We start from the raw sequence: 13,568 nt of genomic DNA, 5'->3' as shown, positions 1-13,568 counted from the left end.
TTTTTCTGAAATACTGATACTTGAAAGGCTGCTAGGAAAATTGTTTCAACAACTTCTCTGTTAAGTAAACATGCAATATTATAAGGTGCATCCTTCTGGAGGAGCTACAAACACCACTAAGTTCATCTCTGTGCTGTTGGCATATCCTGATTTCTCTAGCATATATACCTTTGCTTTGACACCCTGCATTGGCTTACATCAGGTTTTAAAAATTCTAAGGCTAGGGGAAACATTACAGTTCCCCTGCCTGATCCCCTTCACACTGCAAACTAAATTACCTTAGCTTCAAGATGCTACTAAGGCAAGAACTACTGACATTCTTATTCTAAGAGAGAGAGAGAGAGAGACTAAGCATAAATATGTGCTAAAAATCTGTGAAAAATGACACCAGATACATCTTCAGAGATTTGAGATGGGAATGCAATGAACCTGAATCATTGACATCTATATTTTCACATTTTTTTTCTTTGATTTGATCTGATTTCAATCCAGTAAAAACTTCTTCCCTTAGATCTGGTCTCACCTGAGCCTGCTTATAATACATTCAGGCCTGTTTCCATGATGCAAATTTAAATGAACATGTAAGAAGAATTGAATAAATGATCCAAAAATTTTGAATCAGTTGTTTAATTCCTGACATACTTAACTAAAGTATATTTAGAGATGAAATTGACTTTATGTAAACTGCTATTGAAATTCTTTAAACTCCTTTTCCTTTGTTTTTCATTCACTTTTGAGGAAGAGAGCAATAGCAACATTTAATGATTAATAGATGACAATATATACTCTGTGAATCAGTGTCAGCTACCCAGTGTATTCAACCCATCTCTGATACACAGGTAGCAACACATTTGCATCAAAACAAGGCTTCTTGATCCTCCAATGCTGTAAAGTTCTTTCACATTCTAGTGAAATATACCAGTTCCAAAAAAGATGGTTTTTCACATAAACATTTATTGGGTTGTTTTCTTTTTTTTTACTTGGTTTCAAAAAGAAGAAACCCAGCAAAGGTGGAGAAGCGTTGATGGTCCCCATGGAGGGCTCCATTTCCCATTCGCAGCCAAACTTCATCTCCTTTAGCAAGTTTTAGGACTGCACTGTTTCCTGAAGTATCTGCTTTCCCTTTAGATTCATAGCTAAGGATGAATATTTTAACAAGTCAGCTTTTTGTTTCTCAACAATGATCAAACAAACAACTTTATAAAAAAAATCCAATAAGTATGTTGTTATCCTGAGGAAAACTTTCTTAAAGACTTGCCAACATTTATTCAGCTTTATAAGGAAATTTTGGCAAATTTCTACATTTGATCTCCTAGTCAAATTTTGCACCTTACCTAAATACATTATTTCATTCCTTTCTGAAGTTCTGGAATTGTAACTTATTTTTTTCCAGGACACAGGAACAAATTTTTTGTTTAAAATGAAACACTGCTCATTGATCACAACACTACAGATTTCCTGTGATGCTTTTTTCCCCTTGAATTCATTCCAACTAATTTTAAGAGCTGACCCCCTGTGCTTCCAGCACAGGCAGTGAGCAGACAGTCAGCTCTCTCCATACTAAGACTTTCATTGGAACATGGGTACGTACATTTGGGCTAACCTCCTGGCTTTGCCTGAGTGTTGGTCCCCTTTCTTCTACCTCTTGCCATTTCTGACATCAGTGCCTCAGAGGGAATATAAATTAAGTACTTTTTCTTTTGCAGAAAAGATCTACTGGGGATGAAGCAGCCTGTGGTGGTGTGCTAATGATAAAAAGGTCGGTAAATGGAAGACCTTTGTTTCTTACTCATCCTTACTACTGCAGCATAAACACTTCCCAACTTTACTGCCCTCATGTTAACAAGACTGTAACTAGTAACTGAACATTTCATTATTTCCTTCCTCTGACAAGCAAAATGAGGATGAAGATATATTTTAGCAGAATGACAGCATGATACCACTAAACTCCAACCCTGACTTGTAGTGCTAACTTCTTTCCCCTGAGTTTGAGAAAATGGTGATCAAGGTGGAATTTTAGGTCCAGCATCTGTGGTGTGTATGGTCCAAATACGCAAGCTGAGGATGGCAAAATAAAATAGGTTTTCTTGTTGTTTTTTTTACTCTAGAGAATTTTGTCCAATATATAAACAATTTTATATTTCTTGAAAGGTGAGCAAGCTATCACATCCATATAAATGTCTTTAGCATTAAGATGGCCTGGCCTTTTACTTACCTATATAAGCTGAACACTGTATTACCATTATGCATCAAGTACACGTACACTTCCTCCACATCTTCATGTTTCATCATATTGAAAGTAAAGAAATACACCCCTGAAAAGGTTATAAAATACAACTTGTTTGCTTCATAGAAAGAAGTAATCATGCTGCAGATTTGTGCTTCTTGCTTAGAAAACATAACAGCTGTGGACAAAACTGCCTTCCAGTTGTCAGCAGATACTTTGCTTCTGCTTATAGTATTCCAAAATCTGATTAATTTTAATTCTACATATGGCAGGTGTTGTTTATCCTGCATCACAGCTGCATAAGAGGGGCATTGATGCAGCTGAGAAGTAACCCATGAAGAATTGTAATGCCTCATTTCCAGCCATACATCTGTTGCAAGTCAGCTCGCAGCTGAATTGGCATGGGGGAGGATGAGGATGAAGAGATTGACAGGAGGCAGGAGGTGGAGGAGGCAACTGTGAAGCTGCTGCTGCTTGATAAACTTCAAGATTGTGGTTGTGTCATCACAGTGGCTGAAGGGCTAAAGAGCTACAGCAAAGCAGACAGTCCCGCTCCCTCCCCAGCCCTGGCCATGCCTCTTCCTCCTGCCTTTGTGTCAACCCTAGTCTCACTGGCTGGCAAGACTTCTCTTGGCTTGCTCAGTTTTCAATTAAATTTTCTGGAAAGTAGGTAGCAACAGCTATTCAGAGCAAGCGCAAAGGCAGTTAAATAGTGCCTCATCCTTTTTGACCACGCATCTCCCTGCAGCTCCAGTAATTACATTATTTTGTTTTGCAAATGCTCACCATTCACTGGAGCACCAAATCTCCCGGTCATGACATCAAAAAAATTCCCAACATTGGTTTCAACGCTACTGAAGATGATCCCACTGTTCTGGTTGCTGAAGTGAGTAGCCATTGAAGCCATAAACGCGACCTGCAAAAATCCAGTTCTCGTTCAGACAGTCATTCATGAAAAATACATGTGTAGAGCAATAAGGTACAGATTTTTTTCTGTATTTGCAGTCTGTTTATTTTCCTTACAGAGATGTTCTTCTAGGGCTTGCTCCAAGGCCAATAAACTCCAGTTAACAAAACTCCCATTGAATGAAACTGGAAGAAGACTAGGGTTCTCATATTCAATTGGACTATTCATGACTGTAAAGTGAGCATATGGTCAAGTGTTTGCAGCTCAGAACCTTAATTTCAGATTTTATTTACTTTTATGTCTCGCTAGAATGATGCAACAGCAATATAGTATTGAAATGGATGATGTTTATGACAAAAGGGTTTTATATTGTTTTATGTATTCCCCAATGCGTTTAAACTGAATATTGCTTTTAACTGCATGTGTGGAAGCAAACAATGCCCAGTAAAACACATGCAGATTAGTGTTTCTTCTTAGAGATAGATGAAGCACTTCTATTAGAGGTTCTCTGGATGTGCAGCAGCTGGGACTCAATATTCAATGCTTTTTCTATTTGTTACCCTGAGTCTTGAAAACAGAGGGTGGTGGAGACCAAGAGGGGAAAATAAGAAAATTAAAACTGTCCTTCAACTTCATGTTTCACTTCTTGCCCTAGAAATTTTTATAGGAAGCAGTGCAAAAAACCCCACACCAGACAATTTGAATTAACCTCAGCAATATACCAGGGAAGGACCCTGCCAACTGGTCTGCTTAGGGAAGGGAGTGACCTTTTCTGTAAGTCTATCATCCCCACCCCCCCCCGCCCCATATTATGTGAGTAAATGGGGTAGCATTAGAATTGCCACACTTTATTGCCAAAAGATTACATAGAGATTTGGCTTTTTATTTCTATCTCAACTTCTTCAATGACAAGTGTTCAGTTGCATCTGTTACTGCCCATCACAAAAATGACATTTTCTGTGAGATTCCAGCTATGCTGGTATTTAAAAAATAAAAAAAACAGGCCAAACTCCTTTTGATTTCAGATCCAAACCAGAACAAAACCAAAACAGACAATCAAATGCAAGTCTGGATCCAGTAATGGAAATCATTAACCATCTGTTCAGAAATTTAAGGAGCTCCAGATGTGAGCTGAAAGCTTAGGCTGATTTTCCTTACCCCTGCATGGATGCATTTTTTATTATGGCAAATTGTTAATATCTTGCTTCTCAGTCAGGATCACATCAAAGTTCATCATGTGTTAAAGGAAAGCAGCTGCAGTGGCAGATTGATGGAATTTATTGCATTTTGTCTAGATTCTATTTCACAGTCTCTTTGACCCTAAGCTACTTTTTGTGGGTTGAACAGAACAACAGAAAAATATATCTTTTCTCCTTAGGTCTCACTGTGCAGTAGCAGGTCAACATGGATACACAAAGTTTTAAAGCTTTTCAAAATAATTCTGTACTTAAAATAGTATTGTATTCAAAAATGTTTTCTCCTATACCACCACTGACTTTAAAATTCTTAAGTATGGTGAGAAGAAATACTGTAAACATTTTTAAACACATCTGATAAAAGAAGTGATGGAATTTTAAGCACTGGAAATAGATATTACAATATAAGCTTTCACTGTTCATCCTCTTTCATCACTCAGTTTTAATTACAATCCTACCATTGTCTTTATGTAAGAAAAAAAACAATGGTAGTTCATTTTAAAATTATACAAGGACATATATTAAACATAATTAAAGGTATGTTTATAAGATATTCAGCTATACTCTGAGTATATATTATATATATTTATTATGCGTATACGCACATATATATCAATATCTGTGTGTGTGTATATATATATATATATAATATATATATATACATATATATTTATATATACATACACAAATTCTCTGTCATCTGCCAGATTTCTTGGATTTGAAGAAGCTTTAGTGCAAAAGCTGTGAGATTGTGTCAATATAAGAGTTGAGCTCAACAGCTCAGGCTTGAACCCATATTTAAATGCTCATCTGGCTTTTGAGTTATTCATTCATAGACAGAACCTTCATGGTCCCAAACATATTTAAAATATCTAAACTTATAAATACACAGGTTTTTTTTGAAATATCACAGGTATTTTTTTGAAATTTCACAGGTATTTTTTTAAATTAGAGGACTCTTACTGCACTCGGAAATTTTGAGCCTGTATTTTGAGGAGCTCGATACATGTGCTTCTGAGAATCTCATAAAGCCAGGCTGCCCTGAGAAACATGACTCCTTTACTCTTTCCATATGCTGTGGGAACTGCAATTATTTATGTGATACATCTTGGTAGAAAAATGATAGTCCCTGCTATTCTCCTTTAATAACCCAGATACTGGCTTTTTGCCCTCAAAAGAAAGCATATATGTTTCTTCCTGCCTATTTTTCAGCTGGATTCTGACTAAAGCTTTTCTTTTCCAGAAAGATCTGGCAGAGCACTTTCTTCAGTAAGGACAAGGGCTGTATATGCCTGTTACAGTATTAATTTACAAGGGGGTTTTCTTCTTAAGTATCTTACAGTAATAAGGTGCTGTTTTCCCAGTGAAGAAAACCATAATTGGAGATTTGCTTCTGCCAGTATGAGCCAGAGAAGTTGTACCTGTAGCTCTGGGGGAATCCCAGGGTAACCCTTCTCGCCTTTGGGTCCATGATGGCCACGCTCTCCTCTTGGTCCAATATCTCCTTTGTCTCCTTTCTCACCTTTAGCTCCCTCCTGGCCAGTTGCTCCATTATTTCCATTGTTTCCATGATTTCCTGAAGGGAAACAAAGCTTTCTGGTTTATTTAAATAATTTATCATACTTTAACAGGTAAGTGTCACAGGGTCCTCTTCCACCAGCTTGCAACAAGGTGCTCGTCAGTGCCATAAACCCAGGCTGAGATGTAATGGATAAGAACCTGCAGTGTTGTCAGGTTGATGGTAGAGGTTTTGGTGAGCGATTTCCAGAAGAACAAATATTTGGGGATTTAAGTGTGGTGGTGTCTCAAGTCATTGCTTTGTTGGGGAGATGTGCAGAAAGACCTCAGCGGACAGAAGGCTCAAGGAAAGCAAAAGCAACTTTCTATTGACACATACTAGGCAGCTTGCAGAAGTAGTTTTGCTTTTCCTTTAGTACAAACACCAATTTCCTGGTAAATTAAGTCAATCATGATGGGGTAAGATAATTTTGAATAAGATTTTGCTATCTTTAAAACACATCCACACAAATGATGAAAGGCTTGTAGCATTAAAGTAATTAAAATCTGTACTAAAAATAGGACAATATGTATTCTGAGGGTGCTGGCTAGGGGTCATTTTGACTGCATAGTCCTAGATTTAAAGAGAGACAAAATTTTTATAAATGAGTAAATGAGTAAGAAGACTCATTGCAAAACATACTCATGCATCTGCAGTATTACTTAGTTCCTGGTGTTGACTGACTAAATTACTAAGCAAATGTCTATGCAGCTGACAGGATTTTAGAGTTGGCTAGAATAACTAAGCAATTATTATGCCTCCTGCAGCAAAAGCCTGATCTTTCAGCTCAGGGGATTAATTAATGTCATCATTGTTCTAATTCAACCTGAGTTGAAATTAGGCTCTTTGCCACTCTGTTTGTTCTTTGATTATTCTCTCTGGTCACAAATTTACAAGAATGGTGTTGTTTGAGATCAAACCTGATGATGATGTGATCCTTCAGAGTTTTCCTATTAAGAAAAAAACCCTTCAAACAAGGAAGCCAAAAGGTGAAAGAAAAATTATGAACATTTTTGTTTGGATAGAGGAATCTGCAGCTCTTAAAAATTGCAAGAATGATCCTTTATGTGAAGCCAGAACTGCTCTACCAGTTCAGAACAGAAGCCTGGAAGCAACATTTGATTCAATCAAGGGGAAAAGCAACTACTGCTGTTTCACTTACAGGCACAACATGAAACCCAGCAAAATCCCAGGGTGCAGGAGACTGCTGCCAGATGTACATTTGTGGTATCCTGCAGTGACAGAGAGTGGGACTGAGAGAGGAGGAAAGGACAAAGCTGGGACTAGGCCATGCCCCAGTATGTCCATTGCAGCCTTGAAAATGTGGTTCTAATATAAAATTGTATCCTGCTTCTAAGAATCCAACAATTTATTTGTAAGTAATGGATCACTGAATTGCATTTTTATTGTGATAACAGAAGGTATAAGTTTTTGAAGAAGATACAAGTCTCTCTTTCAGTGACGTGTTCATTTATGTTGTACCTCTGCTTTAGGAATGGTGATTTCCATTCTAAATTTTCATTCCTACATTACCTGAAGGTAGCACAACCTGACACCCTCATGCAAGCAACATTCTCTAGGCTCTTCTATTTCCATATCAATTTCCAGATCAAAGTATACACTTTTCTTGTGTATGTTGTTCTTTTTTGGGCATTTTTTATGTTAAAAAGTAGGATTTTTTTATTATAAAAGAGAAGATGCAAGAAGAAAGTGAAAGAATTTCTGTGAGACAAAAGAAGCATTGTGTTTCTGTAAAATGTTGGCTATCAGTATGCTAGATGAAGAAAAGCCCTTGAATACAGTAACACAGTAACACAGCTGGATATACAAAGGTGATCACAATAATCAGCTCCAGGGAACAAGTTCTTCCAAGTTTATTGGGAATTTCATGCTGTTTTAAGAGAGACCAGTTTTTCCTAGAGGTGTAATAAGATTGTTTTCAGTATGAATTTGTGAAAGCTGAATTTTAATGACAAATAGGTTTTCAATTGAATATACCTTAGAATATAACTGAAAATATCTCCTCTGAAATTATAGAAAAACCTTTTCCTGAATCTGTCCCCAAATACTGATGTTTGGACCACTCTCTGATATTTCATAGAATAAACTGCAATTTACATCTTGAAATTAGACTGCTAAAAAAAGTGAATTATACTTCATCTTTACCTGGCATCCCAGGGGGCCCAGGAGGTCCTGGGGGCCCTTGGTAGAGTCGAACTCCAAAGTCACCTCGGCAGCAGGAACTGCAGTCTGTATTCTGTGGTCCAGGTTGCGGAGGCTAAGTGCACAAAAATAAGCTTTAAGTAGCTCATTCATGGAGGACATCAATCTCATGCATGTTGGTTACAGGGTCTTCATTATATATTTCTGTTTATATACTTGGTAAATTTTCAAAACATTTCTTATCTGGCATGAAATTCTCACATAGTTATGTTATCCCTGAAGATGTTATTTTTGGAAGATTTAAAGGAATAACTCTAGAAGTATTCAGAAATCTATCACAAATATTTGAAAAACCCCAACTTGTCCTGTTAAATAATGAGGGTTTTGAAAATAAATCAATACCAGTTAGTGAAATTTAGATTAATATTTCAATTAGATTCACATCCTGATCCCACATTTCAACTGACAAACATGACTATGTACAACAAGAGGTAGGACACAAAGGACTTGGTATGACCTTCAGCAGTGAACTGTCCTCAATAAATATAAATAAAACAGTGTTGGACCACCCAAAGAAGATACTAAAAAAAATCTGTGCAACATATTCCTCTTCATGATCCCAGACCTATATATTTACAGGCTACTAAAGTTGGGAGACCCTAAAAAAGTGTCAAGACACAAGACAAAAATTTGAACTTACCACAACACAAGGTGTTAGGGGCTTTCCATCATTTGTAGTGGTGAATGTGTAACTATGGAAAGTTGTATGCTGACTAATACAAATACAGCAGCATAAATAATGAATTTATTATGTATAGCTCAGGTACTATAGTAATCAGTTTAATAATGGTTTTGTTTAAGTGGTTTTCTTTTCCATACTATTGTGTTTATACTAATGGAGACTCATTCAATTCTGACTGAATTTCATAACTTAGTTATCCTAATCTTCCAGTACGTCAGATAAGGCCAAGGTTCAGTGTTTGATTTTATTTCTCTACCTCCTCGTTTATTCCCTCTTTGTTTCTTTTCCCTACAATTCTTTCTTAATATCCTGAGATGCAAACCTGCAGTTCTTAAAAACTGGAGTGGGATAGTTACACCAATCCAACTACTACTTTTCTTTAATCATTCTACTATTTGCCTTCCTATCCATTCTTTTCTCTAATCTTTATCATTGTCAAATTACATGCCCAATGCAGACTTATTGGTTTAGTGGCAGAAAATGAGCCTCTGGCAGGATGAGAGCTGTCAAATGAACTCACAAGTGTGCTCTATTCCTGCCCTCAGTGTCATCAGTGATGTCATCTGAAACTTTCTGACTGTGTTTTGGACAATACCAAGCACACCCCTAGAATTAATTGATTTCTGAAGGCTTAGGAACTTACGGATATAGAAAATTCATTTCATTACACCACCAAAATACTGCAGCTCCTCCAATGAGACAGACATAATGCCCTGTCCAGCTGGAACCAGTGATGCTGGAGTTACTATGGAAATAAAGGCCAACTTGACAGCTAAACAAATATCCTTCATATTCAAATAGTTATGGAAAAATTAAGACTTGCCAATGGGCAGAAGGGCTTCATATTTATGGGATTTGGTCAAGATTATGCTTTTTATATTAATTCTGGACAAGGTCTATGCTTAATGAGAAAAATAGGTTCTGCCTCTTGAACTGTCTCTTCCTGGAGAATCTATTTATATCTTTATGGCTGTTTTGTCTCTTCCAGTTGTTAGGCAGGACATAACTGACAATCACCCGATGCACTTTTTATAGTATTTCTGGTATGAGAGAAGAAGTAGCTCTTCTTCCAGCCCCTTTTCAGTCCTTGAAAGGGAGGCAAGTACCAGAGGACTGGAATTGTGCAAGCATGTTGTACCCCCTAAAAGAATTACGTTGATTTTTGCATTGAGATTAAAATCTCCAGCTTTTTTTAGATAGTACTTCATATTCATATTAAAATTTAAGGTGAACTAAATACACACCTGCCAAGAGCAAATAAGAAATATCAGCCTAAAAAAATCCAAAGACTTAGAATAATGGGCTGTAATTGAGTGAAGACATGAATCCAGTAAAGTGGACTGCATGTGAGACTCTCTCTGTGCAGATGGAATTTGGATTTTTCTGACAATGTACTGAAATCTTGAACAACTTTATTAGAGAAACAGGTATTTTTAAATAAAATAGATACAAGCAATGATCATAACAAAGTGCTATTTGGCATTACCTCAAAAAAAAATCTCATCAGGTTCTTAGGTGTGAAATAAGGCAAGTCCTGCCAGCCTTGTATGCAACAGTTCTGCTGATTTAAAAATAGCTGTTTATGCAAGTCATAAAGTAATTAATTTATTGACTTTACTCTTTCACTAAAAGAAAAAAAAAATATTCATGGTCACCTGCCAAGGTTGATGAATATTTAGAATTTTCTTCAAATCTTTAAAAGCAGAGAACTTCATGAAGAGTACATTTAAAGGAAAAACATGTTCCTAAAGTAAAATTACACTCAAATATGCCATAGAGATTAGTTGCAATCTACTTGCCAAACGCATCCTTTGCAGCCATTTCTGCATTAATTTTGTCAGTGAATATTTGGCTTTGGTGCCAGAACATTAATATGATTTAGGGCTTGTGAAATGCATCTGCCACATTGATATCCTAACACTGATAGAAAACTGGAACTATTTCTGAGGCAATCTGCTGAATTTCCCATGATTTAGTATATAGGAGAATGATCTAGGCAACAGACGGTCTATGAAATTCCCTTAATTTCAAGCTGTGAACAAGTCATAATTGGATACCCAGTCCTTTTTGACTTCCTGATTAATTTTATGAATTTCTGTTTTATTGTCTAGGACAATGTAGAAGACAAGTAATATACCTCCACTATTCTTGACTTCTGTTCTGAATGCAAAATATCTGTCTCTGTTTGCACTTAGGCCCTCCATGCCCCATCTCCAAGCAAAGAAACAAACAAAAGTTGCCAAAATTCAGGGTAAAACACTGCCTGGCTAGTGATATTTAAAGATTTTCAAAGAGCAACCTGAAATGCAAAAATGGTCTGTCATGACTCTCCCTAGTCACTAAGAGTCCTTGTTCTTGGGAAATGCATGTTATATTTTACATGAGTTGACAGCAGTGTGGAAGCTGGCCTTGCACCCAGTGCAGCAAAGAAATTAGTAACAACAAATGCTATCATCTCTTTTCCACAACAGGGAATGGGACCTTTGAAACACTTCAGCAAGAGGATAAAATTCCACAGCCTAAATTCTCTTTAGCTGGGTTGAGCTATTCTATCTAAAACAATCAAGAAAGCAGGAAATAGGAATTGAATAGTTTCCATATAACTCAAGGGAAAGAGAGAGATTTGACATGAATTAACACATGTCAGTGCCACCTTTGTTCTTTCTCTGCCTAGAAATTCCTGGAGTCTGGAAGCGGAAAACACATATTGCATAAGCCACCGTGTGATTGATTATCTCTGTTGTGCATCTGCTAGTGCTCCATTTCATTTCAGTAAGCCAAAAATTACATTATTTCCCCAGCAGAGATTGCTTCTTGGAGATGGGCTGGCAGGTAAATGACTGCCATCAGCTGTACTCAGACTCACTGGGCTTGTTTTTATTGTCACAACTGAAGTTCCCCAGCAGGCAGCTCCAGACAAGTTGCATTAAACTCTCTGACAAGAGACACATGCAGCCTAAACACACTTTCTGTGGGGGAGAGTTTGAGCCCTAAAAAGTTGTGATTTTGCATTAAATTCTGCATTATCTAAAACTGTGTAGTGTTAAAGGGGAATCTTTTGTGCATGGTCCACAGCATACAGCTGCAGAATTCTCCCTGCAATAAAGAGGTCTGCACACACTGGCTGGCTCTTTGGACTGTACACCTTATGTTTTACACTGCTTATATTCTGCAAGTGGTTTAACATGCCTACAGTTAAATACCTGTTTTGCTGAGTGCATGAGAGGAACATTTAACTCCTGCCCAAGAAATACAAAATGGAAAGCACTGTGAAGTTTTAATACAGGGAATACAGTGGTGTATTAAACCTTTTCCCATCCTTGGATGCGTTTCAGTTCTTCAAGCCCAGTACAGGATTAAAATCAGACCTCTTCTCTGCTTATCATAACATAGGCTATTATTTAATACTTATCTGCATGTCCTTGCTTTTGGCAATTCAAAATATCTTACTTTGATCTGAATAAATTTTAAAACCCCAGAGGGTAAAAGGTGAACTATACAGGACTCAAATATTCATATCAACTGTAGGAAAAACCACCCATGTTCTTGCTGTTAATAAAACACATTGATCAAAAAAACCCCTTTCATTTGAATGGAATTTTGTTTTGCCTAGTGCTAGAAAAAGCTTCATCTTCTGCCCCTCAGATTCTTTTCTTTCAAATTTGGACTACAATATTTTGTGTATAATCAAGTTATGCCATATTCCCAGTGTTGTAAACTAATAACTGTAGTATGTAAAGTGCCATGAAAGGCATAAAAAGATTCTCAGTTTAAAATGCAGATACTGCAGATGATTTAGAATTTCATTGCAAGTCTTTTTTCTTCTTAAACTCTCAGTTGATTTCTATTATTAAATCTACTCATTACATTACTATCTGTTTTTTTCAAGCTACTCCTTAGAATAAAATTTTTGAACATTCAGAATTTCATTATTTTTGTCTCAAGCACAAGAAATATACTTTATATATGTCATTTTAAAGTAAAATTATTCTCTACTAATTGAATCTCTCCAAATAACTCTAGAAATGCTGCAATTTTCCTTCACATCCAAATGAGTCAGAAATATCTAAAACTTTTATATATAATTAAATAAATAATATCTTGGGATAATTAAGAGACTGTATTTCAGCATATATAATATATCACAAGTTCACAGTTTCTACAGAATAAAGCATTGCTGCCTGTGTTGAAACCAGTGTTCCCAACCACTGCTGATTCTACCAGCTCATTAAAAGATCCTATAAAGCAGCCCAGCAAGTTACAGACCAATACACAGCTTCAATAAAAAGTATTTCATAAATATATCACTAGTAATGTTAGCAAAAAAAAAAAAAATCTCATTAGCTTTAAAGATATCTTTAGAAGATTAATTCAGAGTACCTGGACTCTATCTGAGGTAGTCAGTTCTACATCATCTACCTCTGGTCTCAGGACTTTATGGTCTGTAGATGTGCTATTATCAACAGTCCACTCTATAAGTTGATTCCGCTGTTTCAATATTTCCCTGCTTCTGGAACCTTTGTGACCAGTCTGGTGGTGACTTTGCAATATTTTGGCCACTGGTTTATAAGATCTTCTGCTCACCTCCATGTATTCATCTTGACACAGGCAAAATGGAAGAAAAAATAAAGCCAGTAGATGCCAACTGATGAAATCCTTCTCTGCCATGTTAATCAAAATAATTTTTCAGGAGTCCAGCAAATGCCTTGCAGAAGGAGAACTTCTTTGCTGCACCAGACGTTATGTGGTCCTTTCAGCTTTTCCACTAGTAAGCC

The 13,568-nt window shown here is 36.7% G+C and overlaps 1 protein-coding gene across 2 annotated transcripts; it reads right to left on the bottom strand.

Annotated features, from left to right (window-relative positions):
• Window positions 1-934: 934 nt before the first annotated feature.
• On the bottom strand, window positions 935-13,568 carry C1QTNF3 (C1q and TNF related 3). 2 transcript variants are annotated; one of them, XM_021554673.3, is made up of 6 exons: window positions 13,378-13,568; window positions 8,055-8,166; window positions 5,752-5,906; window positions 3,014-3,143; window positions 2,216-2,315; window positions 935-1,136 (listed from the first exon to the last, which is right to left on the bottom strand). In XM_021554673.3, the coding sequence occupies exons 1-6, from the start codon at window positions 13,459-13,461 to the stop codon at window positions 977-979; spliced, it is 741 nt and encodes a 246-aa protein (XP_021410348.1). In that variant the 5' UTR covers window positions 13,462-13,568; the 3' UTR covers window positions 935-976. The 2 variants fall into 2 exon arrangements, with proteins under 2 accessions (XP_021410348.1, XP_021410347.1); XM_021554672.3 differs by having other exon boundaries at window positions 13,174-13,554.

The sequence above is a fragment of the Lonchura striata genome, chromosome Z, assembly GCF_046129695.1.
Source record: "Lonchura striata isolate bLonStr1 chromosome Z, bLonStr1.mat, whole genome shotgun sequence".
In the NCBI taxonomy this organism is placed as follows: domain Eukaryota; kingdom Metazoa; phylum Chordata; class Aves; order Passeriformes; family Estrildidae; genus Lonchura; species Lonchura striata.
This window is presented reverse-complemented; position numbering and strand designations above follow the sequence as displayed.

Coding starts and splice junctions, on each gene's coding strand:
- C1QTNF3 (XM_021554672.3), bottom strand. CDS start 13,461: ATGGCAGAGAAGGATTTCATCAGTTGGCATCTACTGGCTTTATTTTTT. Junction 8,167..13,173: donor CTACCTCAGATAGAGTCCAG/GTACTCTGAATT, acceptor TTGTGCACTTAG/CCTCCGCAACCTGGACCACA. Junction 3,144..5,751: donor GGATTCCCCCAGAGCTACAG/GTACAACTTCTC, acceptor GGATTTTTGCAG/GTCGCGTTTATGGCTTCAAT.